Raw genomic sequence first — 18,841 nt, 5'->3', positions numbered from 1 at the left:
CCACCGCAGAGGCCACCACTCTCTGATGACTGCGCAACCTCTCCTCTGGGAACTCTACTGGCTGATAAGAGTGGACCCGGCCAGCCTCGCTCTCATTCGTATATCGACATTCAGCCCACATTTATCAAACTAATAGTGCAGCCACTCCGTGGCAAGTGTGTTCTTGAACAAGGGTTCTACACTTAATAAAGTGTTGTGTCTGTTATGATCTGTGCATTCTTGTGTTCAGAACAAGTACATCTTGATTTCTTGTTCGATAGACAAGTTTCAAGTGATCTTTCTAAGCCCTGCCCATCTTGAGTAATGTGCTAAGATAAGTGCTAAATGTTACATATAAAAATTAGAATGATACACTGAGCAATGTTAATGCTAACCAGCAGTGAAACAGAGAACTTACAGTAAAAAACACGAAGTTATGCCAAATTAATTGCACTCTTCACACCTAGTTAGTATAAACCTTCTCATCCACATCTACTGAAATTCATAACAGGAACAAAAAAACACAGCTGGAGAGTTCTGATTAATTTAGGCATAGAACCTGTGTAACATGACTTGCATTTACCTTCACAAAAAGTGACAATGATATCTTCTTTACAAACATTTTCAATATCAAATAAGCCAATTTTTACAAAAAATACTGATCTTCAGGCACAAGTTCCTGCAAAACAGTCCAGAGTTACTTGAAAACTGCTTCAAGAGAAGCAACAAACAATAGCATGTCAAAGTTGTATGGACTAAGAAATGCTTTTTAAACAAAACAAAATAAATGAAACTCCACACATAAATGACTGTTGCTTCAATGATTTACACTAGTGACAGAATGGGGCTTCATAAAAAATTCTACTATGCTTAATAGGACTTAACTGTAAGTTTAGTATATTCATAGACACAAGTAAATTGGTAATTCTTCAAAACTGCTTCCAAGTTAGATACTATTTCATATTACGACAACTCCATGAAGTCTCCATCAGAAATAAATAATGTGCTGAGGAGAGTATTTCCAGCAGTAATATAAATGTTTCTCTGTTATACTCTGTCTCTTCGTAAGCCGTAACACGACACATCTTAACTCAGACACATTTTGCTTTCAGTTAATAAAATCTTTAGTAGGCATAAAGAAATCTAATTCACATCAGAATCCTTAATTAAGTATTGTGATTTTTAACCTAGTATGAGACATTAGCTAACAAAGAAGCAGTGATATGATTCATCCATTACTGGCTTCATCTGGTGAAGGCTATTTACTGGTGCAGCTATATAGTATGAATTCTTATGAGATTCATCAAAACACAGGACACCAGCAAAATTCACAATGTATATTACTTCAATGAGCATTCAAGCACGAGCTACATGGATTGTGAATCACTGCTTTATTGTATATGTTGACATTCACTTGCTTATAAAGGGGCTGGAGCATGGCACACAGAAACACTTAATGAGTTAACACTTGCTTTCGAGTGCCTGCTCTTTTTCTAGCAGGAGAGCACATGCGCACGCTCGTGCCCACGTATGTGTATGTGGGCACATGCACGCACGCACGCACGCACGCACGCACGCACGCGCGCGCGCCCACGCATGTACATTTGGGTGTGTCTGTGAATGTGTGTACTCTTCCTAGAAGGAGGACAAGAGCTCGAAAGGTAGTTTTAATTCTTTTCTATTATGTGTTTCTATGCACCATGCACCAGTCCCCAATGTGTGAATGGTAGCCTTTTATCCCGGAATTTCCATATTGTTATATGTTGATGTTCATAATTTTTGATGTATTGTATTGTGGCAGGAATTACAGTTACAACAGAAGACAGCAGAGAAATCTGGTACTTTGGATAACTATAGTAATCTTGTTCAACTCTGTGTATACAAAAACATTTGAGGAACTGAGAACCATAGGGGCCTGAAACACACTATCAACCAGCCCACATTTAAGTGCATATTAGAGAAACCAGTAAGACAGCTTTACGTGAATGTTCATACATACAATGTGGGTCTACAGCACAGATAAACTTGACTTACCATAAGATCAACAGACGTCGGAAGCATGAATAAATGCAAAAATCTCTCTACTGATGACGATATGCTTTAGGCCCTTGCAGTTCTCAGTGCCTCAATTTATACACTGTAGTTTCAACTTTAGTTGTTAAGACATCCTGAGAATATTTCCTTGTATCCGATACACAGCATCCATCATTTAGTTGTCTACTATATATAGGGTACACAAGGCACTCAAGCTCAAACACGTGATACGTGTTCAGAAACTACTATAGAGGATGCAGGAAGAACTTGCACTGAACAGACATTTCAGCCTTGTAACAAGTACAGGGTAATCAACTATTGAACACAACCGCTTTGTGGCATGCGTCCAACTGGCAAGGCCAGCTGTGGTGTCTGGTGTGCAGATGACAGGAGGTCGACAGTAAACACAGTACAGTTTGTCGCACCTGTTATTTCTAATATACCTAACAAACACTTAAAAAGAAAAGTAAATTAATTACACATATGAAGGAGATACTAAACTGCCTCCTTCTATTCCCCATGCATTTCTGACACCTGCTTGGGAAATTACTCATTATACTCTGCATTTTCCTCTGAGAAATGGGAGTAATTTCTTGACAAGTGTTAATTCTAAGTTCACCTAAAGTATGTGGATTTGATTTGCACAATTTCATTTTCCCCCACAGGAAAAATAGCAGGGAATGAGGCGGCCACAAGTTATTGATTACTATTCTCTCTAAACACATCATGAGTTTCCTGTAACAACAAGCTGGCTTTATGTGTCATTGCAGTCCTGCTGAAAGTTGACGAAAGCATGTTCTCTCTTAGTTAATGACATCTGCACAGGTTGGTATCCCTTTTTATTCATATGAAAAATGCCTTTAGCAGAAATTATTGGGAATAAAAATTTGTAAAAAAAAATACGTTTTGTAGGTTACACATTTCTAACCACTTTACCAGAAGCATTTCAAAAAATATTGATCCGTTTTAAGACAATGATAGTTATTGAAAAAGTGGACATCACAATAAGAAACTGTCTACAATTTTCTACATACGTAAGGCTCTAACTTCTTTGAGATTTACAGAATACGAAGATCTCTGCGTTAAAATACGCATAATGCTTGGTTAGTATATCCTCTAATTTTGAACAAATTCTGGCAAACAGAAGCTAAGAAAATGTATACTTTACTCTTAAAAAATACAACTTGTGGAAAACAGACAGTAAAGTTGTCAATGAAGTCCAGTTTTATAAGATCAGTTACTGCATTCTCTTCCTCCTCATCATGCAATGTCCTTTTTTCCTGCTTGTCTGTGTTACCTTGCCCTAGTCTAAAGGTCTCTAACAGCTCTCTCTGATGGCCTAATTCTTTTTTTATCATAATTTAACATATATTTCACTGTGAAACAACCAACAGTTTCTAGCAGTCTTTTCAGGACTTCACACCTAGCATCACTGCCACTGCTTCAAAGACACCAAAATGGTGTGTACTAATTGCCACAAACACAAAAACTGTCTTGGGAATTCTGGCCCAGATTATACCAGTGATGGAATTATTAAGATTCTGGGTGCAGCCATAAATGTATTTCTTCAATAGTCTTTCTTACATCTGACAAACCACTGAAAATTTTTCTTAGGACCTCTAATGTGGCAAAAGGTACAGCTACTTCATGAATCTATTTCTCACAATTTTGCTGTGCTCTGTTGTATTTGCACCATTAATCACCTCTTGGAGGGCACAGACTACGAATGGATTTATCGACTTTTGAGGAGAAGTTAAACAAAATTGGGCCCACAGCTTTTCTATCTTCAACGCTTAAAACTTTTGCCTGATACCATGCCACAATAATTTTGGATTTTATCTACGATGGATCCTGTGAGTCTATTATTACCAATGAATCCTCTGCCACCTACCAATTTCTTTCTCTAGTAGGCAGTTTTCAGTCTTCACAGCCTCGTACCCATTCATTTTTGTACATGACCTATGCACTCCAGGTTAGTGGTAGTTCCATTTTCTCCATATAGCGTCTCCTCTTCAACTGCTTTGAAAGCTTTTGAATCCCCACCTCCCAAACAACTTGTGAATCTTACTTTCTTCGACTGTTCAGATCCTTGAAAAATGGTCATGGCCACACAGTGTTTTCTTTAAATGAACGAATAGACAATAAGGCAATAATACATGAAACAAACGGAAACTGAAAATTTTCAAGATTTCTTCTGGAACTACACCCCTTAATTGTGGGATGGGTGGGAGGAGAGGTGGGGGAGCGGGGGGGGGGGGGGGGGGGCGTAAAATGCATTCCACATATCCCAACTGTTAATTTTTTCCTGGAAGGAAAAGAGGCCTATTATTCTCTCAACACTAGTAGCACATCACAATCCTATTTTTTGATTACGTAGAGGTGTCTCATTTTCTGTGAGTATTTATGTGACTTGTAGGTTTCCTTTCAAGAAAACTTCCTGTTTCCTGAATTTTATTCATCAATCGATCAATCGTACTCCAATTAGGAACATTAAGAGCAGGAAACTCCTCCTGAAATACTATCCTTACTGCATGTGCTGATTCAGTACTCACATAGGAAATGTACATGAATACTCTTCGGAGAATACAGTACTCTTATCATGTACAAGCTTTCTACAGAAACAAAGGCCTCGCAGTAGATGGGAAATACACTCCCCACCAAAACTGCTGGCACTGCGAGGAAAAAATCCCTTCAGGCAGTTGTGTTACGAACTGATCACCCTATATTTCACATACAGTAAAGAACTAAATTATGGGTACTGTGCTTCAAATACAAGAACGATATCTCATCAAACTGATATTGTTTACTTAATAAGTTCTCATTGGGCTAATGTTTTAAATGAAATACACGGTCAATTTTCAACTGACGACATTGCTTCTGGGTGTATTTCTAAAAATATTACAGACATATTCTGTCTCAGTTCTACACTCAATTAATAGCTACTTCCATTGATTTTTCTTCACCTTTCCATGAAAGCTGCACCTCTTTTGAACTTTCTCAGCTCTGCTTCACTTCTATCATTACCCAACAACATTTTACTTTGCCTGCACCACATCAAACAATGATTTTAATAATGGCTTGACCATTAGCTGGTTCCCTCCTGACAAAAGCTGCCGTACTTCTGTAAGACAAACTACTTCTTCAGTATGAGTGCAGCATTACTGATGAATTTCAATGGTCAATTATTAATGGTGGATTCCAAAACTTTGTGTCTTTTCCTATTCAATGTGTTACATGAAACTGTTGGAACTCAACAGCTAATGTAACACAAAGTGCCGATTACTGGCATGTTTTTGGTGTTTCACACCTATTTTTTTAATGATACAATCTTACTAGACTGTCTGCAAAGAGTTTTCGAGGGCCATTAAATGTTATGTATCATCATTTACACAGGGTGTTTAACTATTATGGATACAAATGAAATGGGTGAATCTGTGATACGATATACACGCAAGTACAGTCATGCTAATGGTAGAACACTCTTAATGTCCCATGCTAGATTTATACCAACACATTGCAACTGAGGCATAAATTACAAAGTGACTACCCTCACATGATACTAACATCATTCCAGATATCTAATACCGATAACATAGCAAGAGCGACCACCTGATTTCCTGGGTAATATATCCTCCGTCCGCGGATAGGAATATCTCAGAGTGTGAGTTATAGCGTTTTATTTAAACTAAAGTCTTTCTTCAAATGTTACAAAACAATATTCGTGAGGTATGACTGATCCTCCAAGCCTACCAATAACTAAATCAGAGATTCTTCCAAACAAACTGTCTGTAGTAACCATACAACTTCACCAAACCAAGCCCTGGGTGTCTCGTGGAGAGTGGCGCGAAGTCCATGTTGCTGTCACCTGAGTCCGAGGACGAGTAGAGGCCCTGCAGGGATGGCTCCGGTACGTTGGCGGCAGTGGACGATGACGCGGCGGCTCTGATGACACCAGTGGGCTCGCTTGACGTGAACTGCCTCTCCAGGGTCCCGCGCCAGCCTAAATACTGCTCGGCGCATGGATATGGCTGGCTCTATTTGCAGTCATGTGTCGAGCGGAAGGAAAGAGGTTCACGGCTGTAGCGACCTCTTGCGGCACTGTGGACGTGTCCTGGTGGACTCTGGGAAGCGTCTGTGTTTCCGGGACGACCAGCCAGGCTGACCCCTACTTGGTCCGGGGCCCGCTGTACCGGTCTGCTTCGCGGGAAGCAACAGTTGCAGGCGCTTGGTCTGGACACAGTTCTGGGAACTTCACTCAGTGGAAGAGGAGTCAAAATAGGCAAACGTGTCTCTGATTATCCACAGGTACCACTATCATTTCTGAAAAACTGATGGTCAAAGTTTTTGATGTATTTTCCAGTTACTTTATGTCCCTTTTACATCATGATATCATCAGAAAAAATGGTGGCTATCAGTGGTTAGAGTCGCGGCTTCTTAAATTTTGTGCCCGATGTTCTGAAGCAGATTATTTATTCTATTTCTATTGTTTTCATTTATTTACCCATGTCTGTAGAATGTTTCTTATCAAATATGGTATACAAGGGTAAAATTACAACTGGATTTCACAATATGTGTCACACATTTATTGCATAAAATATGAGTTAATGGTACGTTGAGGAGTTTACAATCTTTTAAATTTTTGTATTCTGATATTTCATTCTCATACGAAAAATGAATTATTTAGCAATAAAGAAATGACTCACCGAAAGGCAGACACTCAAGCAAAAGGTACAAACGTTTGCTTTGCCAGTTTCTGGAATGAAATTCCTTTCTCAAGCTGTAGGAGAAACAGTCACGCAGTCCAACCCCCACCCCGCCCCCACATACACACACCATATCCTCCCTAGCCTAAACCTAAGATAACTCAGTGCGCCCCCCCCCCCCCCAAACCACCCCAAATAGTGTGTGTGTGTGTGTGTGTGTGTGTGTGTGTGTGTGTGTGTGTGTGTGTGTGTGTGTGTGTGTGGGCCCACACACGCTTGCGTGCATGTTTCTCCTAAAGCTTGAGAAAGGAATTTCATTCTGAAAGCTGGCAAAGCAAAGCTCTGTGCCTTTTGTTTGTGTATTGGTCGATGAAGCAGCAATTCTGCCTTTTGGCGAGTCATCTCTCTGTTCCTTAACAATTTGTTATTCTCAACCAGAACTTTCTGTGCATTCTTACATTAATTCTTATATTTTATTCATATGTTTATTCTTCAGGAAGATTTGGTGCATTCCCTTGGATCATATCGATGTAGAAACATTTGAAAAACAGATATCCTGATCGCCATGAGGAATGCACGAATGCAGATTTGCCACAGTGACACTTCTTCATATTAATCTCAGTTGGGAAATATCATTAAAATTGGTGAAGATTGTGTGTGTTGGCAATAATTTCACAGGGAATCATTCATAATGGATTACTTTTCCAAAAACTGGCACTTGCCATTGATTATGAATCAAGATACACTACAGGAATTTCGCCGAAAATAATTTCAAATAATTCTCTCTAATTCATTCAAATTAATGATGATGTAAATAAAATAGAAAGAAGCTTCCACATGGGAAAAATATATTAAAAACAAAGATTCCAAGACTTACCATTTGACATACAATTAGTACACGAATAAGGATGTTATATCAATATACACTGGAAAACATCCATATAGTACTCTCCTACAGACAATAGGTATATGAATGAAGAACGAAAATAATATTAATAATTGGGTTTCAAACATGCGGTTAAGAAGCCGCAACCATAACCACTGTGCAACCATTTCACCTGAGGATATTGCAAGGTGAATGGCACATGAAGTACGTGGAAAGTATCTTGAAACAGTCAAGTATCTACAGATAAGTCGAGACGTGTGTTTGCTTATTTTGACCCTTCGTCCATTGAGCGAAGTTTCTGGGGACTCGGGTTATGGCACTTCCCATGTTCGCCTCAAAAGTACTCTTTCCGACAACAACAACAAGTATATCGGCCTTGGCTCATCAATACCATGGACACTTCGCACCCCCTCCCTGACTATAACCCATTGGATTTTTCTATGTGGAGATATTTAAATGAACTCTAGGAATACACTGTGGATGGTTGTCAATGTATTCAGAATACACCTCAAATTTCTGAATGTGTACAGGCGTCAATGACGAGACAGGATGAGCCTGCCTTCACACAAGTGGTGGCCACGTGGAACGTGTATTGTAAGGTGTTTGTTCTCATACGCCTATCTGCAGTTGGGTCCTCAGACATTCTGTTATTAGGTATTCATGCACTCATTCGCAATATGTTGCATCAGGGAAACCACTGGTTTCCAGACTTATATTTATTAGGATTATTTGCTTGTTTCATTATCCTCTTCTTGCCCCTTTCATTTGTACCTTTAACAGTCTAACACCACGTATAAAAAGTATGTCTGCTAAGGATGACCACTTTTCTCTCTGTGCCCTCTAGCGTGGCACACCCAATGTATGTACACGTCGTCAGTCATAAAAAGTTTAGATTGAGTTGTTGTGAAGAATTTCTGAGCTTTATTCAGTGTATGAGTCAGAGTAGCACACACGATGATGATAAACCCTTAGATGCCACAAAAATTTCTAGAATGACCTCCCCTGCTTAACAGCAAATATCTTTAGGTCTGCAGTTTACTTTTACCTCACTGCTGGTTTGAACCATCAAATTTTACCAACAAAAACACAACTCGCCAAATTTAACCCTCAAGCAGGTATGCCTATGTATAAAATGTACCAATTACAAAAAACACCATCTTGTGCAGTTACATTGTTGTAAAACAACTGCGAGCCAGTACGAATTCCTTCATTACTGATTCAGCTAGAACACTAATAGGTTGTGGTGTCAGTGAGCATCAACAACATAAAATAAACAGTGAGCTTGATGAGAAAAAATTCACAATCCGTGCACGAAAATGACACAGATTTTGAGCTAACAGTACAATTCTAGTGTTGTGTGACAGTTACCTACAAATTAATTACTAATCATATAAACAGCTGGCAAGGGATCTGATGCAACTGCACTGCTTAACATTTTGAGTGGGTTATTAATGTGGGGAACATTAGTAAAGAGCAACAGAGCTATGTAATGAACAGTGTATGTTTTTACTGCTTAGCTGAACAGTTTTTTAGATCTTATAGGTTGGTTTGTGGGATTAAAGGGACCAGACTACTATGGTCATCGGTCCCTTGTTCCATAAAAACTAAAACCACCTGAAGAGAATAAAAAACGAACAACAGGAAAGACAGCAGACTAAACAGGACATGAAATACTCTGACAGAGACCAGACAAAAATTAAAACACACAGTGTGACGGTGGTTGGCCGACCGTAGAGAAAAAGAGGAAAAGCCAACCACCAAGAACACTTTAAAAACTCAGTTTAAAATCAGAGGCTAAAAGCCAGAATCAACACTAAAAAACAAACACTCAGATTAAAGGATAAAAACACCCTGCCCGAATAAAACATAAAACCAAGTCCACCATGGCAGAGTCATCTGATAAAAGAGTAGAGAGTGTGTCAGGCATTGCAAAAGTCTGCCTGAGCACGGTTAAAAGGGCGCACTCCGACAGAATATGGACCACCGTCAAGGACGCCCCACAACGACAAAGAGGGGGATCCTCACGACACAGTAAATAACTGTGCGTGAGTCGGGTGTGGCCAATGCGGAGCCGACAAAGGACGACCGAGTCCCTGCGGTTGGCTCGCATGGATGACCGCCACACAGTCGTCGTATCCTTGACGGCACGGAGTTTTTTAGGGGTGGTCAAACCGCGCCATTCAGCATCCCAAAACGAGAAAACTGTGCGGCGTAAAACTGCCCGCAAATCAGCCGCCAGGAGGCCAATCTCCAGAGATGGCGCACTGGTGGCCTCTTTCGCCAGGCGGTCAACAGTTTCATTGCTGGGTATACCAACATGGCCTGGGGTCCAAACAAAGACCACAGACCTGCCGCTACTGGCGAGAGTATGCAGGGACTCCTGGATAGCCATCACCAGACGAGAACGAGGGAAACCCTGGTCGAGAGCTCGTATACCGCTCAGGAAATCGCTACAGATAACTAAGGACTCACCTGAGCAGGAGCGGATATACTCTAGGGCGCGAAAGATGGCGACCAGCTCAGCAGTGTAAACACTGCAGCCAGCCGGCAACGAACGTTGTTCAGAATGGTCCCCTAGAGTTAGTGCATAACCGACGCGACCAGCAACCATCGAACCATCAGTGTAGACAACGCCAGAGCCCTGATACGTGGCCAGGATGGAATAAAAGCGGCATCGGGAGGCCTCCGGAGGGACTGAGTCCTTCGGGCCCTGTGCCAAGTCGAGCCGAAGGCAAGGGCGAGGCACACACCACGGGAGTGTACGCAGAGGGGCCCGGAAACGAGGTGGAACAGGGAAACACCCAAGCCAGGAAAGAAGCTGTTTGACACATACGGCGATCGGACAACCCAACTGGGGCCGACGTTCTGGCAGATGAACGACTGACTGCGGGAAGAGGACACGATAATTTGGATGCCCGGGCAAGCTAAAAACATGGGCAGCATAAGCAGCCAGTAATTGTTGGCGTCGTAACCGCAGTGGAGGGACACCTGCCTCCACAAGTATGCTGTCCACAGGGCTGGTTCGGAAGGCACCAGTGGCAAGGCGTATCCCGCTGTGGAGGATTGGGTCCAGCACCCGCAACGCAGATGGGGATGCTGAGCCATAAGCCAGACTCCCGTCCCGTAGTCCAGACGGGACTGGATTAACGCCTGGTAAAGCCGAAGGAGAGTAGATTGGTTGGCGCCCCACCTGGTGTGGCTCAGGCATCGCATAGCATTTAGATGCCGCCAACACAACTGTTTAAGCTGCCGAATATGAGGCAGCCAAGTCAACCGGGCATCAAAAACCATCCCCAAAAACCTACGTGACTCCACCACTTTAAGAAGCTCGCCGTCAAGATAAAGCCACGGCTCCGGGTGAACAATGCGTCGCCAGCAGAAATGCATAGCGCAGGTCTTGGCTGCGGAAAACTGAAAACCATGCGCTACAGCCCAAGACTGCGCCTTGCGGATTGCGCCCTGTAGCTGATGTTCAGCAGCTGCAATGCCAATAGAGCTGTAGTAAAGGCAGAAGTCGTCAGCATACAGGGAAGCGGAGACAGTATTTCCCACGGCCGCAGCGAGCCCGTTAATAGGTATTAAAAACAGACACACACTGAGAACACAACCCTGTGGCACACCGTTCTCCTGGACTTGGGAGGAACTATATGAGGCCGCGACGTGCACGCGGAAGGTACGATACGACAGAAAATTGCGGATATAGATCGGCAGAAGGCCCCGAAGACCCCATCCATGAAGCGTAGAAAGGATGTGATGACGCCATGTCGTATCATACGCCTTCCGCATGTCGAAAAAGACAGCAACCAGATGCTGACGGCGGGCAAAGGCAGTACGGATGGCCGACTATAGGCTCACCAGATTGTCGGCGGCGGAGCGGCCTTTACGGAACCCACCCTGAGACGGAGCCACAAGGCCTCAAGACTCCAGTACCCAATTCAAGCGCCAGCTCACCATCCGTTCAAGCAACTTGCAAAGAACGTTGGTGAGGCTAATGGGACGGTAGCTGTCCACCTCCAAAGGGTTTTTCCCTGGTTTCAGAATGGGGACAACAAGACTTTCCCGCCATTGCGACGGAAACTCACCCTCGACCCAAATGCGGTTGTAAAGATCGAGGAGGCGTCGCTGGCAGTCCACTGAAAGGTGTTTCAGCATAAGAGTGGATGCTATCTGGCCCAGGAGCGGTATCAGGACAAGCAGCGAGGGCACTTCGAAATTCCCACTCACTGAATGGAACATTGCACAATTCAGGATGGTGAGTGCGAAAAGAAAGACTCCGACGTTCTATCCGCTCCTTAATGGAGCGGAAGCCCAAGGGGTACTTGGCAGAAGCGGAATTCATAGCAAAGTGCTTTGCCAAGCGGTTTTCAATGACGTCGGAGTCAGTACAAACTGCTCCATTCAGTGAGAGCGCAGGGACACTGACAGGGGTACGATAGCCATAGAGGCGGCGAATCTTGGCCCAGACCTGCGATAGAGTGACATGGAGGCCAACGGTGGACACATACCGCTCCCAGCACTCCTGCTTGCGTTGGCAGTTAATGCAGCGGGCTCGCACATGCAGCCGTTTGAAGGCGATAAGGTGGTCGATTGAGGGATGTCGCTTGTGACGCTGGAGCGCCCGCCGACGAGCTTTAATCGCTTCAGCGATCTCAGGCGACCACCAAGGCACAGACCGCCGCCGAAGGGACCCAGAAGAACGGGTAATGGCAGATTCGGCGGCAGTAACGATGCCGGTGGTGACCGATTGAACCACTGAATCAATGGCATCGTTAGAGAGAGGCTCAATAGCGGCAGTGGAGGAGAACAAGTCCCAGTCAGCCTGATTCATATCCCATCTGCGAGGGCGCCCAGAAGACCGACACTGTGGCAGTGACAGAAAGATCGGAAAGTGGTCACTACCACACAGGTCGTCATGCACTCTCCAATGGACAGACGGTAAGAGGCTAGGGCTACAGATGGAAAGGTCAATGGCGGAGTATGTGCCATGCGCCACACTGAAGTGTGTGAAGGCACCATCATTTAAGATCGAGAGATCGAGCCGCGCCAATAAATGCTCAACGATGGCGCCTCGACCTGTTGCCACTGACCCACCACACAGATGGTTATGGGCGTTAAAGTCGCCCAGTAACAGGAAAGGTGGAGGCAATTGAGCTATCAGAGCAGCCAGGACATGCTGCGCGACATCACCATCCGGTGGAAGGTAAAGACTGCAGACGGTAACAGCCTGTGGCGTCCACACCCGAACAGCTACAGCCTCTAAAGGTGTGTGGAGAGGTACAGACTCGCTGTGAAGAGAGTTCAGGACATAGATGCAGACGACACCAGACACCCTTTCATAAGCTGCCCGGTTCTTATAATAACCCCGATAGCCATGGAGGGCGGGGGTTCGCATTGCTGGAAACCAAGTTTCCTGCAGAGCAATGCAAAGGAAACGGTGAAGGCTGATAAGTTGGCGGAGCTCAGCTAGATGGTGGAAGAAACCGCTGCAGTTCCACTGGAGGATGGTGTTGTCCATGGCTGAGAAAGGCTTGACGGGACTGGGAAGGGAGATTACGCCGCTGGGTCACCTACTGCACCTGTGATAGTGCTTTCCATGGCGTCTGATGGACCGGTGAGATCGAGGTCCTCAGCGGACGCCAGAATCTCCACCGCATCCTCAGACGCAGAGCTGGAAGGTTGCGGTGGGATGGCTGCCACCGCGAATTCCTTGGGCCGAGAGCTGTTCTTGGGTTTCTCACGCCTTTCCTTGGGTCGCACCGGCTGAGAGGGCTTCACCGATTCAGTCTCCGGGACGGAGGAGGATCGTGAAGCCCTACGACCAGCCGATTGCGGGCACTTAAGCCATTGTCGGTCGTCAGGCTGCTCGCTGGCGGAAACCTGGGAAGGGAGGGACCCAAGGGACCCCTTGCGAGCGTGAGAAGCCGAAGAAGATGGCCACTTCTCCGGCTTAGAAGTGGGGACAGACGTCCCCGATGGGTGGGATGGTGCTGCTCCTGAGGTAGGTGGCGCAGGAGCAACCCGGTGGGTAGAGCCCCCCACTGGTGAGGGGGCAGGAGGAGTTTTACTACTCGTCGATCCGGCCACAAGTGGTGAAACAGACGGGGCTAGCACAGGTGTTGTAGCAGCAGCGTAGGAAGATGTCATTCTCACAGGATGGAGTCTGTCGTATTTCCTCTTGGCCTCAATATAGGTTGGTCGGTCCAGGGTCTTGTATTCCATGATTTTACGCTCTTTCTGGAAAATTCGGCAGTCTGGCGAGCAAGGTGAATGGTGCTCCCTGCAGTTGAAACAGATGGGAGGCGGGGCACATGGAGTATTGGGATGTGATGGGCGTCCGCAATCTCGACATGTGAGGCTGGAAGTGCAGCGAGAAGACATATGGCCGAACTTCCAGCACTTAAAGCACCACATCGGGGGAGGGATATAGGGCTTAACGTCACATCGGTAGACCATCACCTTGACTTTTTCCGGTAATGTATCCCCTTCGAAGGCCAAGATGAAGGCACCGGTAGCAATCTGATTTTCCTTCGGACCCCGATGAACGCGCCGGACGAAATGTACACCTCGGCGCTCTAATTGGCGCGCAGCTCTTCATCAGACTGCAAAAGAAGATCCCTATGGTAAATAACTCCCTGGACCATATTTAAACTCTTATGTGGTGTGATCGTAACGGCAACATCCCCCAACTTGTCACAAGCGAGTAACCGTCGTGACTGGGCAGAGGATGCCGTTTGTATCAGGACTGACCCAGAGCGCATTTTTGACAAGCCCTCCACCTCCCCAAACTTGTCCTCTAAATGCTCGACGAAGAACTGAGGCTTTGTGGAGAGAAAAGACTCGCCATCAACCCTCGTACAAACTAAGAAGTGGGGCGAATAACTGCTACTGCCATCCTGAGACTTACATTCCTCCCACAGTGTGGCCAGGGAGGGGAACATTTTCGGATCGTACTTCTGAGGATTAAACTGAGCCCGAGAACGCTTAGAGACTGCTGGAGGCTGGCCACCAGCGAGAGACAATGTACCACGCTTCATTGCGGGTCATCCGCCCTGATGCCACCTACTCCGACCAAGGGCCCTCCCCAAGGGCGCCACCCAGCCACGGCAAGAGCCACCTGGCAGGATGGCCGTTACCATGAGTCCCGATACCCCAGGAGGATAGGCATCTACTCCTTGGCATATGTGGGGAGTTAGTGGCGCAGGCACCAGTAGAGCGATCCCTGTGTTGTCAGGGGGCTACAACCAACAGGGTACATGGCGGCCCCACCACACGGACTGGCTACCGTGCTGGATGTTAGGTAACATGTGGTCCATGGTCGCCGTCGGTGCAGAAAGAGGCACTGCACAGTGCAAGGTGTTAGCTGCACGCAGAAAGAGAGTCATGCCCAAGAGATGGAGAGCAGGCAGGACTGCAGTTCAACGGTGTATAAGCTGGCGAAAGGTCTGATCGCAAGATGGACACAATGCACCAAGTAAGGCGCCCTCCCCCAATCCGCTCGCTCTTCGGAAAATTTTGAGAGATGGAGGTCAAACCCAACAGGGGACCATCATATAAGGCTGGAAAGTTTGAGACTCCTTTTAGTCGCCTCTTACGACAGGCAGGAATACCGCGGGCCTATTCTAACCCCCGAACCCGCAGGGGGGTTTAGATCTTATAATGTAAGTTTAATTTATCACTGTTAAACTAAGATAAACTGTGATTTTGCTCCTACACATTTAGCTTGGTAACATAAAGACAGCTATCCTTTACAAATGTACGAAGTGGGCTGTGTGCCCCCTCTTGTTTCGAAAAATTGTGTGCCCACTCTAGGATTAAGGATATTGATGAAGGTTTCACAAAAGTGTACAGCACTTCACCCCTTAATTAATGCAAGACCGTTTTCAGCAAAAATTAATTTACAAAGAAAGGACACAGTACCTTGTTCCGCAAACTGTCAGCTCCAGGTTCCTTATCTGGAGCAGTCGGGGCCTTGACAGCATCATCTAGATAGGAAGTGTCATCGTCGAGAGCTATTTCGTCACCCAAAGCGTCCAACTCGGCAGCCAATTCGTCGTCATCAATCTCGGGCATGCCGTATGAACGTCCCAGAGCCTCCTGCACTTCTTCCGCTTGATCCAACAGGTCTGCCATATCGTCTTGCACATCCTTCAATGAGAAGTGGCACACATGTGTACTCCACATCACACAACTCTCAGAAACAGATCAACTGCATTTGTGAAAATCTTGTGTTTCACAATACACACAATGAGAATGGAAACAGGTTCACAAGTAATTTAAGCGACATCAGCATTAGTCTGATATTTTTCCACCATCAGCAGGCATTCATCAAACATTACATCTGATCATGAAACACAAAATCATCAGGAACATGAATCAACATACTTTATTACTGCAAAAAGGAGCTATAATGAACTGTTTCTGTAGCTCACACTAATAATAATCAACAGAGCATTATTTGACAAGGTAAAAGCAATGAAATAGAGCAGAACATAAATCTTTGCTTGAGGAGATATGGTCCTTGCAAGGCAAAGTATATTACAAGAGTTTTTGCTTTAAAGCAGTTTTTTTTACCAAGGCAGGTGGATCACTTTCGAGATATTTCCATTTGCTATTCCTGTGCTACTTGTGTGTTAAATCAAACATTTTCTTTATGCTCAATAAAACTCAAACAAAAAGAAACTCGTACTTGATCTGAACAGGCCTCGGAATGCCCAACAGAACTGACCGATGCCATATCATTCTCGGCAGTCAGTCAAGTGTCATTGGATGTGGATGTGGATATGGGGGAGCACCTAGTCAGCACACCACTCTCCCGCAAGTTGACAGCTTTCATGACCAACTTCTCAACTGGCCTCACAAGGGCTGAGTGCACCCTGCTTGCCAACGTCACTAAGCAGACCTGGACGGTCACCCATCCTAGTGCTAGCCAAGTCCAACAGCACTTAACTTCCATCATCTAATGGCAACAGGTGTACCCCACAGTAAGACTGTTGGTGTTCTGGAACACAGGCTAGTGTTTTTTCTCACTATACAAGTCAGTCCCTAAGGAATCCCTTAATTATGTTCTGTAACTCATAGCCATGTCTCTTTTTTATCACCACCATCACTCACTCAAGAATTAGATCTTAGACCTGTTCTGGCTAGACTACTGGTGCCTACAAGGCAGTACAAAGAGCTTTATGTGGTCGTAGGACATGGGAGCAGCAGTTACTAATCCCTCCAGCCATTATTGCCAGCAAATGAATCCTGAAAATGCTGCTACTTCTTTATTCAAGCAGCTCCTCATTTGACTTAAGGAGGCTGAGCTGACCCTTTTCCAGATATCCATACCTGATGGATCCACAACTGCACACCCTCTTTCACTTTCTTGTCCAGCTGAAATTGATGCCCACACGTCTTTCTTCGTTGCCAAAGGTGTGTAAGTCCTAAGATAAAGGATCAAGTCTGTATCGAGGATGCTGCACTGTTTCCCAAACAAATCACTGATGCATGGTCTAAGTCTGATTGGCAGTGCGGGGGAGTGCGACTGCAGGGGTCCTCTGCTTGTTGAGTTCCTTGAGCATGGAGCAACAATCGGTGTGCAGAAACTGTGATGCACAATAAATTCAAAACGGCCAGGAACCATCCTGTTGCACTTCAAGCAATGTGGCTGGGAAACAATGCAACATCCTCTGTACAGACCGGATCTTTCACAGTGTGATTTTAATGTCTTTTGCGGACTGAAGAAAACCATGCGTTGATGTCTGTCTCAGTTGGATGAGGAAGTGCAAGAGTGGATGAGGTTGTGAATACGTTATCAGCCAACTGCGTTCTACAAAACAGGAACTGCTCGTCTCGTCTCCCAGTGGGATAAATGTCTTAATGAGTGTGGTGATTACTTTTGAATGGAACCATACCATGGTTCCAAATATGTAGGTACGTAAAAGGGGTGACTTAACTCATTCCTCCATGTTCTATAAATCCTTTCAATAAGGAGAACCTTGAGGAAACATGGAACAAATCAAGGAATACCTGACTTGAAACTTCCTGGCAGATTAAAACTGTGTGCATGACCAGGACTCTAAACTGGGACCTCTGACTTTCGTGGGTAAGTACTGTCACTGCTGAGCTACACAACCACTTCTCACGACCTGCCTACACACTGCTGCCAGTGACTATTCTGCTAACTTCCAATCATCACAGCAGTTCTCCTCCATACTGTATGGGACTAGTAGTTCTGGAAGAATGAAGTGAAGCTGTGGGGGCACATCGTCAGATGTATTCCGATAGCTCACAGACCATAGACCATTTGCCTGCAAAACACAAAGGCCTCACATCTGAGTCCCACTCCAGCACACAATTTTAATTTTCCAAGAATTTTCAAATCAACACATTCTGTGGCAGAGTGAAAATTCATTCTGGAAGGTATAACTACATTACCACATCGTACGACACGAACACCTACTGTTATTAATATCCCTATGATCTATTTATTAACAATAAATGTTGTGACAACAGTACCATTTGTTTAGAAGGGAATCCCTTACAATGCCAGAAACTGGAAATCCCTTACAATACCAGAAACTACGCAAATTGTGCACGACTGACAAGAGGTAATTACAGTGAGGTAAACTTTATGGAGCAAAGCAGACAAACTGAGTTCTTTGATTAACTTACCAAATCACTTTACAAAACATTCTATCTACTAAGTGATCAACATTACTTATATTTATTTGCGGTCAACTCTTTGGAAAAATGACAGAGCATATGACCGCAGATTATGAGGTGGTGCACTCAAATCACATCAGGCTCATCACAAAATTTTCCCTGCGTAGGACTCCTACCAAGTTTTGCGTGTGTCTAGAATCTTAAGAACACTCGTGGCAAGGTTATCAGCACCGTTATAAATATTAAAACAAATGAATTTGGATAGAAGGGCTAAAATGTTCACACACCCCAAGGACTAAACGCCTAACTCTCACCTTATTCACACTGACCCAGTTCAATTTTCAAATCCGCATGGGACTTTACTTGGTAGGGTAACTGGTGCGGGGTGCACTTAACCTCGTGGGGCCTACTGGCGAGATGCTCGAGTGAAAAGTAGCAGTGAGAAGGTTCCGAAAGCTGACAATGGCTGGGAGTTATGTGAGCTGATCCCACAGCAGTTCGTACTACTTCAAATGAAGTCACTGGTACGACAGAGACCTGTCGGCATTTTCAGAAATAGGAGACTAATAAAGAAGTTGAGTTTTAATATTCA

The 18,841-nt window shown here is 44.7% G+C and overlaps 1 protein-coding gene across 1 annotated transcript in view; it reads right to left on the bottom strand.

Annotated features, from left to right (window-relative positions):
• LOC126293488 (charged multivesicular body protein 5) overlaps positions 1–18,841 on the bottom strand; it is a 56,886-nt gene that overhangs the window by 16,749 nt on the left and 21,296 nt on the right. The window contains exon 4 of the mRNA XM_049986741.1: positions 15,520–15,747. Coding sequence (XP_049842698.1) covers positions 15,520–15,747 — 228 coding nt within the window. The remainder of the gene's footprint in view (positions 1–15,519; positions 15,748–18,841) is intronic.

The sequence above is a fragment of the Schistocerca gregaria genome, chromosome 10 (genome assembly GCF_023897955.1).
Source record: "Schistocerca gregaria isolate iqSchGreg1 chromosome 10, iqSchGreg1.2, whole genome shotgun sequence".
NCBI classification, from domain to species: domain Eukaryota; kingdom Metazoa; phylum Arthropoda; class Insecta; order Orthoptera; family Acrididae; genus Schistocerca; species Schistocerca gregaria.
This window is presented reverse-complemented; position numbering and strand designations above follow the sequence as displayed.